This window comes from Alnus glutinosa, chromosome 4 (assembly GCF_958979055.1).
Source record: "Alnus glutinosa chromosome 4, dhAlnGlut1.1, whole genome shotgun sequence".
NCBI lineage: Eukaryota > Viridiplantae > Streptophyta > Magnoliopsida > Fagales > Betulaceae > Alnus > Alnus glutinosa.
The window spans coordinates 33,671,038-33,687,079 of NC_084889.1; the positions used below are offsets into that span (position 1 = coordinate 33,671,038).

The 16,042-nt window shown below is 36.9% G+C and overlaps 2 protein-coding genes across 2 annotated transcripts; one reads left to right on the plus strand and one right to left on the minus strand.

Annotated features, from left to right (window-relative positions):
- Positions 1-487: 487 nt before the first annotated feature.
- Positions 488-1,256, plus strand: LOC133866735 (cytochrome c oxidase assembly factor 6). The gene is made up of 3 exons (XM_062303357.1): positions 488-623; positions 723-860; positions 977-1,256. The coding sequence occupies exons 1-3, from the start codon at positions 540-542 to the stop codon at positions 1,097-1,099; spliced, it is 345 nt and encodes a 114-aa protein (XP_062159341.1). The 5' UTR covers positions 488-539; the 3' UTR covers positions 1,100-1,256.
- A 9,793-nt stretch (positions 1,257-11,049) lies between these two features.
- On the minus strand, positions 11,050-15,056 carry LOC133865854 (bHLH transcription factor RHL1-like). Its single transcript, XM_062302353.1, has 7 exons — positions 14,315-15,056; positions 14,132-14,224; positions 13,900-14,058; positions 13,589-13,654; positions 12,761-12,826; positions 12,450-12,518; positions 11,050-11,819 (listed from the first exon to the last, which is right to left on the minus strand). The coding sequence occupies exons 1-7, from the start codon at positions 14,873-14,875 to the stop codon at positions 11,421-11,423; spliced, it is 1,413 nt and encodes a 470-aa protein (XP_062158337.1). The 5' UTR covers positions 14,876-15,056; the 3' UTR covers positions 11,050-11,420.
- Positions 15,057-16,042: the final 986 nt, after the last annotated feature.

Below are 16,042 nucleotides of genomic sequence, written 5' to 3' on the forward strand. Positions count from 1 at the left end.
TTTTTCAGAAACCAATTTACACCAAAACAGACGGAGTAAGTGGTAAATATGTTGATACATCATTTAAAAGTTTTAAATGATGTGATATCATATACATGTTATATGAAAAAAAAAAAAAAAAAAAAAAAAAAAAAAAAAAAAGAAGAAGAAAAAGAAAAGAAACAAATCTTAATCATGAAATAGCTCATCTCCATTTCGTTTGAAATCAAGAGAACCATTGTCCATTGGGTTCTATGAATCCAATCTTAACTAAAAATCAATGTAAAAAATAAGAATGAGCTTATTATACTAGGACAAGTAAATCCAAGAGGATCATAGCCCAGAACAAACTAAGCCCATCTTTCTACCACGAGGCCCACCATCTGCAAGGCCCAGGTGCTGACTGGCTTGATGGGTTGGTACAATGGGCTGAACCCGAGCCTAGCCCAACCAAAATCCGCCCATTTAGACATGGCCCATGACCCATTTCATCCATAGGTCCGATCATTGCCTCAAGAAATCAAAGCAAAAGCAAAGCCGCTCCTCACTGTCTCTGAGCCATGGCTCTGGAAGCTTACGCCTCTCCAAACCCAGACACCGTCCACACCGACGTGCTCTCCGAAGCCAGACAAGCTTGCTACAAGGTGGTCCTCTTTCTCTTCCTCTCTTCTTCATTGTGCTCACGCTCTGCTTTTGTTTCATATTTGTTGTTTAACTTTTTTATTTTGGTGAACAAAATTCAGGCTCGCGATGCCTTCTATTCGTGTTTGGAAAAGGAATCCAACAAGACGCCCACGGAGATCGCTTCTGTGGGGCTGCTATACCCTTCCGACTGCAAAGGATCGAGGGCCGAGTTTGTGAAACACTGCCGGGCTTCTTGGGTAAAACAACTCCCATTCTTTCAATCATTGATTCTCATTTAATTTTGTGTTAAATTTTAGAGATCTTTTATTTCTTGGTTTTGAAACTGCTTTGTTTTGGTTTTGAAAAATGGTAGGTGAAGCATTTCGATAGGCAGTACTGCCGGAACAGGAGGGTGCAGAGGCTTTTAGATGACAAGGACTCAAGGCGAGGTCCGTTGACGCTTCCACAGCCTTACACTTTCAAGCCCCCAAGTTAGAGTTTTTGGCTTTCTGGGTCTTCTTGAAATGCTGTTAGTTTTGTTGGGTATTGATGGATTTGCACTTGTACAGTGTTGAAAGTATAGGATACGTTGCCTTTGAATCTGAATTTTTTATGGTCAATTATATGTTAAGGAAAAAAAATGTTTGTCCGTGTTTTTGTGATTTTGATTGATTAATCCTTTTACGTTGGTTGGGGGTACTTAGCTTGTAGAAACTCACTCAAGCTTTAGGAGCAAAAAGTGATGTAGTAGTTTTTGAAATGAATGGTACCATCATTAGGTTGAGTTTATCGATTTTGGCAGGGGTGTAAAGCCTCACTTGGCCCCCAATGAAGATGGAAGCAATTATCATGGTCTGTTATTGGGTGAATCTTGCATGCCGTATCCAAGTCTGAGGCTTGCAGGAATATCACCGCGTAAGGAGTCTGTAACTGCTTGTTGTCCTTGGTTGTTGGCATTAGAAAATAAATTGGAAAGTTGTGTATTTTGAACCTAACTACATTTTTTTTCCCATGAAGAACAAAGCACATTTGAATTTGAGAATGTCATTTTTACTTGAACGCTTTTTTAGTTGGTATACCCTTTTCAATTGTCCATTTCTTCCGTGGTTTTAGTGCAACTAACCTTTTGAGGCAATTGAAAAATTGAATGGAGACCATATGTATAACGACCCAAGAAAAAACGTTAGCCACACTATCACCCCAAAATGACTAGTCAATTTGGAGCTTCCTTAGAATCACTTATAAAACCCAGTTTTACCTAGTAAGAAAGTAATGTGAAACTTAGAACTCGTAAGTGTCTTTATAAACCACACACTTTTTACATAGGTTGCTCATTTTTCCAATATGGACCAAGGCGTTATAATATGTCAGATACATGATAAACCACCCACTCCCCTCATCCGGCTCTTTGACATCAGTTTTCTTTCAGATCTTCTGTAACGGTTAATGGGACTTTACTTTCTAGAGATTATTGGAACTATAGCCTTGCCGGAGATGAATGGGATTTGATTCATTTCTTTGTTTGATGAGATGCTTGCTTGTTTTCCAAACTTTAGTTTTATTGTGCCAATTTAGGACTTCTCAATTTAGTTTGTAATTCTTTTACATTCCTGGGTTTGGATAATGAATGTTGAAGGCATTCTTTACAATTTGACTGCATGTATAAGAGCGTACTTAATGTGACACGAATGAATATTGGATTTGATCAGATTACAAATATAAGGTATTTAATGCTTCTGTGGTAATGAAAATATGCATAGACTTCACGTATTTGAGCATCAACAATCTGCTTTAGTTAGGTTGTTTAAGATGTATAAGAATGAGAAGATTATGAATATGACCTATGAGGCCTTCCATGTTAATGAAAGTTGTTGGGATTATGGACCAGGACATTGCCCTTATCCAGAGGAAACATGAGGAAGGCAGCATCCGCTGCCTTTTGAGTTTGAAATTGAAAGACATACCAATGTATGAACTCCAATTTGATAGAAACATCATCATCAACATCTCTTATGATGCTATTGACATAGATGTTAAAGTTGTGGTGGACTAGATTCCTTCTAGAGACCGCTGCTTTTTACTAGAATTTATTAGCTTGTGATGGAACTTATTAGGGAAGGGCTGCTCTCATTTTCTGAAGCTAGAACAGCTCTGCATTGTTTTTGGAGAAGGTGGCTGTCATACAAATTGTATGGTGTGGGGATTTTGTATGCAGCTAATTTTTTTTATTTTTTGATAAGTGATAAGTTGGTCTTATTAAAAGCGTAAGGCGCCCCTAAATACACCGGCAGTATGCAAGAGAACGCACCTAGCTAGAAAGTGAAAAACGAACAAGGAATTCATCAAAGGTAAACGACAACGGTGACACAGAAGCCACCGTCCAAAGATACAACGTATGAAAAAAAGAAGCTAAAATATCCTCCGAGGACCTCTCCAAATCCTCAAAATACCTATCATTTCTTTCCTTCCAAACACACTAGAGAATGCATGTCGGCACCATCTTCCAAATAACAGCACTCCTCGGCCTACCAGCCGTCCACCAACATGCAAACAAGTCAAGGACTCTCAGAGGCATAACCCAAGACAGACCAAAACGAGAAAAAATAGCACTCCACATAGCGTATGCAACATCGCAGTGAAGGAGAAGATAATCTACTGATTCCCCGCTTCTCTTGCACATGCAACATCTATCCACCACAATGACATGCCTTTTCCTGCTTCTCTGGTATGCAGCTAATTGAAAAAGGCACTTGATTCTTCCTGCCTAATGGTAGCAGTGCCTTTGTTTTTTGTTTTGGAAACTGCCACTAAGAGGCTAGTCTTTTCAGTGACATATTGAAGAAGTCTATGATTATGTGATGAGGAAAGATATTATCATTATCAATTTTATGATGTGCTTTTCAGAGCTTCCTGGGGTCCTTGCTAAAAAAGGCAATGGAAAATGTTGTAAAATTGTCAAGATAGAGAACTAAAACAGAACTTCCAAAATGAAATGACCTTAAGGGTTCACATGAATTGCCCAACTCAGATGCTGGGTCATCCCCACGCATCTGAGGGATCTTTTGTGTTGTAAATAGACATCGCAGCTTTTTATAGAAAGGTGGCATAATTGAGACATGAGTTGTGAGGCAGCAGGGTGCTTTCTCATTGATTGGTGTCCAATAATCAGAGGAAGTGCATTACACCGTTGGGTGTTCTTTTGAAGTATTACTGCTATTTCACCTCTATCATATGTTCTATTTTGAACCCCCCACCCCCCAAAAAAAGAAAAAGAAAAAAAAAGTGCGGCTTTGTTGATTGGAATTTCTTGATTAATTATTTTCTTCTCATTTCTTTCTCGCCAGTTTTTGGATTTGATCTCCATAATGCCATGGCCCATATGTGTAGCCTTGTCCTTTGTTTCCTTTTTAAATGTCTCGTTCTATCCCTCTGTCTCTTGTATGCCTATGCTTTGCTATATATTGGGCCTTGTAGGGGATCTAATCAAGCTCCCCTAAAAGGAGTTCAAGCATCAAGGAATAGGCCTGAAGCAAATTCTTTGGAACATTGTTGGCAAGTAAAAAAGATATTTTCTCTTGTTCACTGCATGGTTACGCTATTTTTAAAATTCTAGAAGTCAGTTTCATTAAAATAAAATCTTGATCATTGGATTTGTGATTTTTTTTTTTTTTTTTAAAAAAAAAACCGATTTAATATAAGAATGATTTGTATGATGGTATCGATCTATTGTATAATGTAATGAGAAATTGGAATTTATTGTGTTTGAATATTATAAACTTATACATACATGTACATACCTCTCTTATATATATATACACACTGATATTTTTACACACTGATATTTTTTAAGCTGCTCATGGCATATCTTATATGAGGCAGATAGTTCTATGTTGCATTGAGGCCAAGTAGTGGAGTACATGTCTCTCTCACACGAATATATAATAATAAGGGGTGCTTATATTGTGCAGTTTCAGTAGGTGAATTTGAGGGTATATGGTATGCATTTCAGTTTCTAGTTTCCACTCATCTAAACAATCATAGAAAATTGTTATGGATGTCTCCAGCTGTCAAATATATAGTATATACTTGGTGTATCTTTTAGTATGTTCCCAAGGATGTCTACAATGACATGAAGTAACATTTAACCTACTTAATTAATTGGCCAACTTTAGGGATAGACTTCTCTTTTGACAACTATGTAACATAGCTCTCTCCTCGAATTTAGTCTATTAATCTGACATATTTTTTAGAACACATGATTTTTACGTGCATTTTTAATATGAACTATTAATATTTATCCTTAGAGTACATAATTTTCACATGCTTTAAGAATGTCAATTTAATAGACTGGGTTGAAAGAATTTTCTCTAACTTAATTTGGAGAAAAACTTTATCCTTTTAAAATTTCATTTTCCTTTTTTCCATGATTGATGTTCTGTTCATTAGATTCTGCTTAGACTTGTTGGTGCGTGTGGTTTCTTGTTTAGTATTCTCTTGTTGACATCAACATTTGCTGTGTACATAAATTTAGTTTTTATTTATTTATTTACATACATATTATTATTATTATTATTTCTTTTGCTCGGTAGTTTCTCAATACCTTTCAACACTGCAATTTGCATAGTGACCTCATTGTTTTTGCAAACCTGGTGGCATCTTGGCAAGCCATCATCGATCGGAAACAGTTTCATTATGTGTTGTAACATCTTTTCCCTCATATTTTTTTTTTTTTTTTTGTTTCTTTTTAAATTCCTAAAACTTGCTTAATTTCATTTTTCTTGGTAAGTAGAAACTCATCAAAAGATCAAATAAAGGGCACAATCGCCATAAGCTTAAGAATCACACGTCATTAGTCCATAACATATGATGCGTACAGTGAGATGTCTTGTATTCGTTTTACTATATAGAGTTGTACCATCATGAGTGTTACGGTTTTTAACGGTAAGTTCTAGTTAAGGTTTATATTATTTGGTATCAAAGCTAGCCACAACGTCACGTATGGGATTGAATACAACTTGTCGAGTATGGGTTGTAGCTTTGTAGTCGAGTCGCGGAGGGAGCAACTTATAGGCTATGTAAATGTTTTGGTACTATGTATCAGCATAATGTCAAGTCATTGAATATTAATAGGTGTGTGGCTGGCAAAAGGGAAAGCACTATCATCAAGTCATTGTCAATAGAGTAGGTTGTCGGGGACATCGGTTACGGCGTGCAGTGGCATGTTACGATCTTAGGTGTCCTAAATGGCTTAAGTTAATCTTAAACATCTATATATGAGTTTTTGGGTACCATCTCCTTGTAAACCGATTTTCAAGTGTATGTTCTACCTAAAGTTTGTATCAATGACCTTGGCATTATTCACTCCACTTGGTCGGTCTTCGATGATCTCCTCAATCAATCAATAAGGAGAAAGAGTATCAACCAACGTCTATTACGTGATAAGTTTTAGGATGTCAGTTTTAAGGGGCGTTGGGATTGGAACACGTGTTTTTTATGTCTTGTTGTACTATACATGGTTCAATTATAATGGATCCAAAAATTTGACCCAAGCCAAACCCCCCAAAACATGTTCCTTTTTCTTTTATTTTCTTTTTTCATTTTCCTTAAAACCTATACTTTCTTTCCCCTTCGCAATTGGCAAAGGCCAGGAAAATTTGGAACCTTGGAAGAAGTTAAAAAAAAAAAAAGAGTAGGTGGCTTTAGTGTGGGAAAATTGGAGTGTGTGGCAGTAGCATTACTAAAAACAAATAAATAAATAAATGAAAATTGCAATCATACTTTCATACATGGATTCACATAAGATTGGTGTCATCATCGCCACTGGCAGCTATAAAGTATGATGTGGGATCCATGCGCAAAAGAGTGGTGGATGTGAGTCTGTGTGCCCCCCCACACACGCTTTGACCATGCTAGGGTTCCAATAAAATTAATCCGTTGCCCACTCTCCTAGTCTTGTAAATTTCCACGATAAATCTTGGCTAACGATAATACCATAACATTAATGCATAATTATGAAACATGATACTAACATTAACGAAGTGTTAGTTTATTGGGAAAACTATACTTATCCTCGACGTCAAACTTACATCTTATGCTCTATATAATTTTCTTGAAAATATTTTTCAGTATTTAGCTAGTACCGAAAAATATCAATGGCGAAATGCCACCGGTAACGAGATTTTGGCAATTGTAGCTAGAATCTGGCAACATTGGCCAGATTGCTGGAATTTGGCACAGTGCATATGGGAGTCGGAATTCAACGCGAATAGCCAAATTCTGGCCCGTTTCGCCAAAATCTGGTACAGTATAGTCGGATTTTGGCTAGAATCACCGGAATCAGGCTATATTGTGCCATATTCCGGGAACGGTGACCATAATTCGGTGCAAATGACCAAATTCAGGCACCGGTTGGTCGAAATCCAGCTAGTGCTGATGGATTTCAGCACTAGAATCCCAAAATTTGGGGACCTTCGGCACAGATTCAAGCTGTCAACAAACTCCAGTGTCTGACGGTAGTGAATTCCCACGAATGTGCGTGCAAAAATGAAGAGTTTAAATTTAGAAAACGATTTACGGCTTTTAAAACCGTAAATCATTTTCCAAAAATTAAAAAAGATTTTTCAATCAAACTGAAAATAATTTCCCTTTAACATCATTTTTTTGTTGTTACACCAAACACTAAAAAATACTAAAAATATTGTACACCCAAACAAACGGAACATTATTGGCAATCACCTTTCATACTTTAGAAAGTGACAATTGATCCTTCAAACTACCTAATATTTTTTAGTTTGTCTTATTTGTTGGCATTTTTTGTTAATTTGAGTTACGCGAGTTTGAGGCCATTGAGATCCACGACCATGGGTCTCCTTCCATGGTATTTTATTTATTTATTTATTTATTTGTAGGGATATAATGGATAATTTGAGTTACGTGATGCATATTTCATCTAACTTATCATAAATGAAGTAATTTGAGAAAGTTAATTATTACTTTTTAAAGTCAAGAGAATAATTGCAAAAAGGACGTAAATTTAAAGAGCCTAAGTGTAGTTCTCCCTAATTTACTTTTTCCTTTTTTTCTTTTTCTTTTTTAGGACTAATTGGATCTGCTTTAGTTTAATTGTTGATAGATAAAGTGAATGGTTAGCCATAGATAGATGCCGCCCCCCCCCCCCCCCCTTTGCGTCCGACAACAAACACCACCTTATTCAAAGAATACTTTCCCAAACGCAACTCTATATATTAAGATTGCTGATGGGGACTTTTTTAATTTCTTAATTAGTAGGAGTATTAATTAAGTTTAAGTGGGTTAAATTATGTAAAATGAGAATTTGATGCTATCTGGTCTCACACAGACTCTTTTGTAAAGCATGCACGAAGCCTAGTAGGGTGGTCAAAGCTAGTGGTGTTTACAATCAATAATGATTGATTTAGACCCTCCATAGCTAAGCAAAGCAATTCACAGGCAATAATGCAGCCTTAGACCCTATTAATAAGATTTAGAAAGAGTTTTCAGTTGTGATTATAACAAAAAAAAAATTAAAAAAAAAAAAATTTAGTCTCCTAAATCAAGGAGACATGATTTGTATTGGAATATGAATGCCTGATGAGCACGACAAAGTGTTTTCTTGTTTCTTCTTTGATTAATGGTTCTAATCTCTGATAGTGGGTTACAAATGGGATCATCTTTAAATCCACTCACTTATTTAGTTATTTATCCATTCTAATGGTTTAAACCTACTAACCTAATACCTTTATTGAACGATGTTACTTGATGAAAATGCTAGACTTACAACATTTTACAAATTTGATGTGGTAGTACGATGTGCAGGTAGGCCTAGTATTACTATGTTAACCTCCCGAAAAAATTATTGATGTGACACAACAACAGCAACTCAAAAAATAAAAATAAAAGATGTACAACTTCTCCTATAGCCCCAACCGAACTTCAGGAAAAGTTGCGGCCTCCCCTAACGTGATTACCCCTGCGTGGTAGTTGGGGTGGCCCAACCAAGAAAACGGTGGTGCACTAACAAAGAGTTGTAAAATAGTTGTAAGTATAGCAATTCTCTTACCTGATTACAAAGGCGAGTGGGCACTATAATTATGTATTTACTTCATTTATGCCACAAATGAAAATATTTATAAAATTCTTCTCGAAGCTTCCTTTTTAGGTTAAACAAACAAACAAAAAAAAAATAAAAAAAAATAAAACTCTTTTTTGCATTATTGTCTTCACTAATTAGTTTTGTATATTTGATTCATGATTGCTCGATCACTCTCAAGTTTCATTTTCACATCATCAAATCATGACCCTCATGTAATGGCACACTAAGCTATATATTCCAAACACAGGCATCAAAATGATCTTTGTTTCATTCATTCAAGCACATGAAACAAGAAGGACTTGGCATACTAGCTTTATTGGTCTTTTAACATTAAGAAATGCTACATATATTCTCAAGTGCTCACTCCCTAACATGACAGTGAAAATTAATATTGGATATTATGAGTATGTGCAGTACTCCTTTTTAACATTTTAGTCAACCCTAATTTTCAAATGCTTCATTTATTGCCGAGAGCCATCCTAAAAAGTTAGGAAAAATATTTGGGTTACTATAGTTTTTACTATAATTATCTTACAAACTCACGTGCCAATTTATATTTTATATAAATGAGTGTCACGTTGACTACTACATTAGTTTGTAAACATAATAAGTATCATATGATCTGCCATATGATTGTCCACATTTTAGTGTTGATGTAGTAAGTGTCACATGGACTGCCATATCAATTGAGGGTGTACATGTGGATATCCGCGTGGTTATTTGCGATATCTGCACCCGCATCCGCAAAATGTGGATATCAATTTTAGATATCCACACCATTTTTTACTATCCACATCCGAGTGGTTATTGCGGTTATTATCTATTATCCGCAAATAGTTAATGAGCCTATTTTAAACGCTTTTAAAAATAATTTTGACCCATTTTTTAGTCTTTTAAGCTTGTTTTGAAAATGTAATGTAACGCCAAAAATATGTAGAACTGAGAAAAGAAGAAGAAGGGAATGATGGATATGACCTCAAAATATTCATGGCAATTAATGCTCACAAGAAACACCCTTACGTTTTATTATCCATGATTCAATGAGTATAACAATCAAACCAGCAAACTAAAAAAACATAAATTACAAATTCAACATTAAAATAATATTACAAATTCATAACATAAATTGTTTAAATATTACACATTTATAAGCGGAATATATACATATATATAAACATTAAAAAAAAAAAAAAAACATATTAGATGTAAAAGGTATGCGGATGCGATTATTATCCGCATCCACACTTGCAGATAGTAGTTTTTGCTATTTGCATCTGCATGGTGGATAGCGGATAGCGGATAAATATGAATAACGAATACAGGCGGTCAATACCCGTCTTCATGTACACCCTTAATATCAATTTGTAACAAACTTGTAAAAACGGAGTATTTTTAGCGGCACTCAAAAATTAGACAACCTCACTCCTCATTAGTCAAATGGTGAGGCAGTCGTGCTGCACTACTAGGGCATGTCAACCACTTCATTTTGTCTTCTTCTAGGTATTGAAATGATCAAACTTTGCTTGACAAGACCAATGGAATGTTCAAACAAACTCAAGTTTGTTTGAATTCGAAATTCAATTAGTTTAAACTCAATTCATTAATCAATCCAATTAACTTAAACTCGACTTGATTCATGAATCAATCCAGACTCTAACCAAGCTGGAACAAAACCTATAGTCGTGCTTTAATTTATTCATCCAAAAAAAAAAAAAAATCTAACTAATGAAAAAAAAATAAAAAAAATTACATAAAAGTAATAATTTTCAATTGATTTTTGTATATTTAGTACCAAACTAATTAATATTAAGCTTGTTAGTTATATGTTTCGTACGCGCGCGTGTATATATATATATATATATATATATATATATATATATATATATACCAATAAAATTGCTCTAATTTAGTTTAGAAAAAAACTTTGTCGTAAACCACTAGCACTCCTTAACATCCTTAACATAAACAAGCTTTTTATGAAGCCAAGTCCAAACCAACCTTAAACATCATTTGTTTATCATAATTCATAAACAAAAGAAAGAAAAGCAACACGCCGTTGACTTAAACCCTAATCCAAAATGCACATAATTTTTTATGCATAGAGGAATGGAGAAAGAGCACAAAGCAAATAGCTTTAGCAAAATAAAACAAAACCCTAATACTAAACAAATCAAAGACACCAACTCCTCTTTAGATAACCACCCTTATCTATAAACAAATCCGCATATATTTAATTATTAAAGTTAGTTCTAATGATATAATAATAAAATTTGGCCGGACACGAACAAGAACACGAACACGTATCTCAATCCCGACGAATTCAGTAGCCAAACCCATGATAATAACATTGTAACATATTATATAAAAAAAAACGCTTCCATTAGAAGTTTAGAACATGATAGAGCCAAATGGCATTGGAAAAATAAAAAAATTAAAAGGGAAGCAACCAAAGCAAAATAAAATTAACAAAACCTAAACCAACACTAAAAAAACAAAAAACAAAAAAGAAGAAGAATAAAAGTTGTTGTTTTTGGTGTTGGTGTCGAAGTTAGCTTTAGCCAAAGTCTAAGGAAATACGGCGTCGTTAAGCAACTCTAAAGGCAAGCCCCGAGGCCCTATTTTCGTAGACTTCTTTCGGTTCTTCTTTTGTCTCTCTAAAAAAGTGCTTTTTACCCCAACCCAAAAAAAGTCAGTCAACGCCGTAAAATCACGGCTTGGAAACGGACGTGGCGTCCTTAACGGAAGCCTCGCCCCCGCCGTTACCCATAGTGGCTGACTGGACGGTCAACACGGACATGCTGGGGGAGGACGGGCCCTCACCGTTGGATTGCACTAGTGGGTTGTTGTTGTTGTTGTTGCCGCCGTTGGCGGCGTTGAGCATGGGGTTCCTGGAGTGACACGTGGCAGTGGATATAGCCGTGGCCAGCGAGATGGGCATGAGGCAGAGGCCTTTCCCTTGCAGGTACTGCATGGCGGAGCCCATGTCCTCCTCCATGAGCTTGGCCACCTGGTGCTCGGTGACGGTTAAGCTGTCGTTAGACGACGCCGTTAGGTTGCCATTAGAGGTGCGACCCATGGCCCCAGCTTGTATACAGTCACCACCGCCCTACAAAGACAAACAAAAACGGTGTGTATGATTGCACGGAGGGACAGGGATTGGAGAAAAAGAAAAGGAAATTAAACTCAAAATGTGAAAAAGTTTTCAGAGAGAGGAATCTGAGAAAGTGGGCACGCACGCACGCGTGCTGCTTTTTCTTTGTCGTTTTGTGGTGATTGAGTTATGTGAGAGAGAGAGAGAGAGCCTTTCGTTGTTGTGGGGGTAATCGGTAATGGGTGCTACCTTAACTACATTTTCAACATTTAATTCATTCTAATTTTTTTCCTATTTAAATTGATATATGTCATTAAAACATGTCAACTTTTTTAAGATAATAAAAACCGAATTATATTTCTTAATTTGAGAATCTACAAATTTTTTAGAATTGTAAAAAATATTGATCCATTTTTCACACCCATTTTACATTGATTGATTTAGAAGACACCCATTTCACATCTCTAAATCAACCAATGTAAAATAGGTATGATAAATAATTGTTAAAAATAACATTATTTTTTTTCACATGTTTTGAAGACTCAAAAGTCAGTTTTAATGCACTCAGAGAAAATTTCTGAGCATTATTGATCGATTCTATAATAATTTTTTTTTTTTAAAAAAAAAAGAGGGTTTCTGAAATACCTCAGGTGACATATCAGCAACAAGGGGAGCAACAGCAGCTGCCCCTCCCAATCTGCTCATGCTGAGAACCTGCGGGCACAAGAGACACACACATACGACAGAGAAACAAATAAATAAAAGAGGGAGCAATCAGCAATGGAATTCTAGTTTCAGAAACCCATCAATAAACCTTAATAAACTATCATCAACATCTCAGAAAACATTAAAACAATATGTCAACCCCAAGGGGAATCCTTCCCATTTATTAAACAAACCGCAGTACAGAATAAACAAGAGGAGAGAGAGAGAGAGAGAGAGAGAGAACCCTTTACTTTGACTTGAAGCTGGAGGAATTTTACGTAGTCTATGATCTCATCCAGCATTGAAGCCTTGTCTGTCTGTCATTCCAAAACCCCAGATCATAAACTTTAGCCACTCATTAATATTATCATATCACTTATATTATTTAACAAACCAAAATAACCCTTCCCAGATCAGACAAGCCCTCAATTTTCAACTAATATATACGATAGCACAACCAAGTAGGGTTAGGGAACAACTAATTAAGTACCATTGGGAAGTTACGGATCAAGATCCTCACCATTTTAATTGAAATAAAGACTATTCTTTTCATTGGCCAGATTAATGAATATGTTGCCACCAACACCATATACACAGATAGAGCTAGTAATTCTTGACATAAAAGGGTTATGGTTTACCTGTATAATTTTATATTCATGTCTCGATACGACCCGAATCAAATACGTAAAATTTAAAATTATCAATTTTTGACACAATCCGTAAACCCAACACGAAAATAATGAGTTACGATTCAAGAGTCAGACCTATTTAATTAAATCGATTGGACTAAGATTGACTTGACGGTTGAAGTTGTTGCATAAGAAAGAAGAAAAAAAAAAAAAAAAAAAAAAAAAAAAAAAAAAAAAACTACTTTGCATTTTTTTTCACTATCAAACTGAAAGATATAAAGGAAATAACCAAAATGGCCCTACAAAATCCTAAGAGATATTCCATGGACTTCACTCTCACCGCCGGTTACGGGGCTCATTATCAGCATTTTTCTTTAATTAATCACAACACTAATGACATAATTAAAATTAAATTAATTAAGAGAGATTTTATTTTTGTTTTGTTTGTACCTTGTTGGCATTGGGAACGAGTTCCTGCAGAGCTTTCATTCTCTCAGCGATTCTCTCCCTCCGTAACTGCCACATACCAAAACCAACCACAACCATTTCAGAGAGAATAAGAAACGAACAAAACCCAACATCATTTTCCCTTTGGTTGCTTTGAAAACGTAAGAAAAACTCACCCAAAAAAAGACAAAAAACGAGGAACCAAAATAGAACAAAAACAAGGTATCACTTATTGGTCTTTTTCATTTTCTGGGAAACCAAACAGGGTGTGAAAATAAGGAAAAGGAGAATCCAAAAAGTCAGAGGAACCGTACTCTTTCGGCGATGCTGTGTGGGTCAGTGGCTTGTCCTCGACGAGCCCTCACCCTCTGCCTGGGCTGACCCGGTACACTCCCGGCCGAGCCACTCGCCGGACCTTGGCTCATCACAGCACCACCCGGAGCCCCGTAGTTCTGCCCCTGAACCGGTCCACCCTGTGAAATTAAACAAATTAAGGAAAAGAAAAATTAAATGAAATACAAATTGAATAAATTAAATTAGACGTACCTGAGGGTGGTGAAAATGCTGAGCCTGGTTCGTAGTCTGACCCAAAGATCCAGCGAACCCGTTATACAGAGCTTGAACCGAACCCTCGCCACCCTGCGAAACAAAGAAAATCACCCTTATAATTCAAAACTATTTACATTAATATCTCTCCCAAAACGGTTTTTCTCTGCGAAAGTAACTCACCGGATTGGGAGTTTTGAACGGCGAGGACCCATCAACGACGTCGTCTGAACCCCCCAGAGAAAGGGGCATCGGAATCATCCCGGAGTCTCCGGCGCCGGCGACGCCACGGGACATCAAGAGCTGGTGCTGGAGCATCATGGCAGCCGCGGCCGCAGCCGTAGCAGAGGGAGACGGCGAGGACTTAGGGGGGCCGCTAATCTGGTGGTTGCGGAGCTTGGAGGCGAGGGTGGCTGAGTCGTCGAAGTGGAAAGCGACATTGTTGTCGGGGTTAGACGGCGCCGTTTCGTCGGAGAGGTCGCGGGGCTTGAGGTCCCAGGAGGGGCTTTTGGTGGGGTTGAGGTCCCAGGAAGGAGGAGGCATGGTGGAGAACATTTGCTCCAGGAAGTCGTCGTGGGAGGTGGGGTCGAAGTGGTGGTGAATCTGCGAGTTCTGGATCTGTTGCGGCGGTTGCTGTTGCTGTTGCTGCTGGTGGTGGTGGTGATTGTGGAGGTCTTGGAGGGAGACTTGAGGTGGGTTCAGAAGGGAGTTCATTCCTTGCATTTCTCTGCTACACGGTTGCATATCTTCCTCACTAACAAATATATATAGAACAAAAGAGAAAGAGAAAGAGAAAGAGAAAGAGATAGAGAGAGTTTAGTGGAATGGGCAGTGCAGGAAACGGAGGCAAGGCATTTGGGAGGTGATCAAGCTGTGTCGCTGTGTTTCTCTTTCTGTCTCTGTCTGTCTCTCTCTCTCTGTGTTGGATGTTATCTTGGGGATATATAAATAGGACCGAAGCTTTGTTTGTTTGGTGCTTTTTGATTTGCTAGGTTTTGTTTGCTCTCTCTCTCTCTCTCTCTCTCTCTATTTGGTCATACTATGGTTGAATGAATGAAGATTGCTCTGTTCATTAGCGCGTGGACCTCCAATAAACATGCTTAAGAATCTCACTATGGTTTACTATGGCGAACTTGGGTCTTAGGACTTTGACTCAGATCAACACTGTAACACGCTTCAACTTAGACAAGACATAAACTGTCACGTTAATTTATACGACAAATAAAAGTGGTTATACACTTAACAATAATTTTCATTTTTAACAAAGTAGCGAGACTTCTTATTTTTATTAGGAGTGGCAATTTGTGTTCGCACGTTAAATTTGAATTGTATCGAGACATGAGCATAAAATTATATGGATCAGATTTAATCCGACACATTTAATTAAATGAATCAAACCCCTCAATTCTAATTCTTTAATTTTGTATTGGGTTCGTATCGGTAAGCGAATCATGTCAAAAATAGTCTACCATTATGTCGCGTATTAAGTTTGATTCGTATCCAAGTATTGGTATTAAGACTATATAAGTCAATCTTAATCCAATCAATTTAATTAAATAGGTCAGACTCTTCAACTTTAATCCTATACCTTCATTTTGAATTTGTGTCAGATTTACGTATCGGGTCTTAAAAAATGACATGCCCTAATTGTTACCATGAAAACATTATATTGAACAAAGTAAGCTATGAATGAATTTGGTATTACTTCACTCCCTTAAAAATATGATCCACGCCCTCAACTATGCGCGTGGTCCACCATTTTTCCATCTACTTCAAAGGTTTCGCTTTCAACTTGCTGCCAAGAGTCCAAAACACCCTCCAATGGTCTCCCACGCGGCCACTACTAATAATTGCGGTTTTATCATTCATAGAACTCGGATATGTCGTTTACGACTTAGATATGTCGTATAC

Excerpts from the sequence above, each read along its gene's own strand:
- LOC133866735 (XM_062303357.1), top strand. The coding sequence starts at position 540 with ATGGCTCTGGAAGCTTACGCCTCTCCAAACCCAGACACCGTCCACACC. Across the intron at positions 624-722 it reads CCAGACAAGCTTGCTACAAG|GCTCGCGATGCCTTCTATTC; the intron begins GTGGTCCTCTTT and ends AACAAAATTCAG. Across the intron at positions 861-976 it reads AACACTGCCGGGCTTCTTGG|GTGAAGCATTTCGATAGGCA; the intron begins GTAAAACAACTC and ends GAAAAATGGTAG.
- LOC133865854 (XM_062302353.1), bottom strand. The coding sequence starts at position 14,875 with ATGCAACCGTGTAGCAGAGAAATGCAAGGAATGAACTCCCTTCTGAAC. Across the intron at positions 12,519-12,760 it reads TCCTCCAGCTTCAAGTCAAA|GTTCTCAGCATGAGCAGATT; the intron begins GTAAAGGGTTCT and ends TTGTGCCCGCAG. Across the intron at positions 11,820-12,449 it reads TTGCTGATATGTCACCTGAG|GGCGGTGGTGACTGTATACA; the intron begins GTATTTCAGAAA and ends TTGTCTTTGTAG.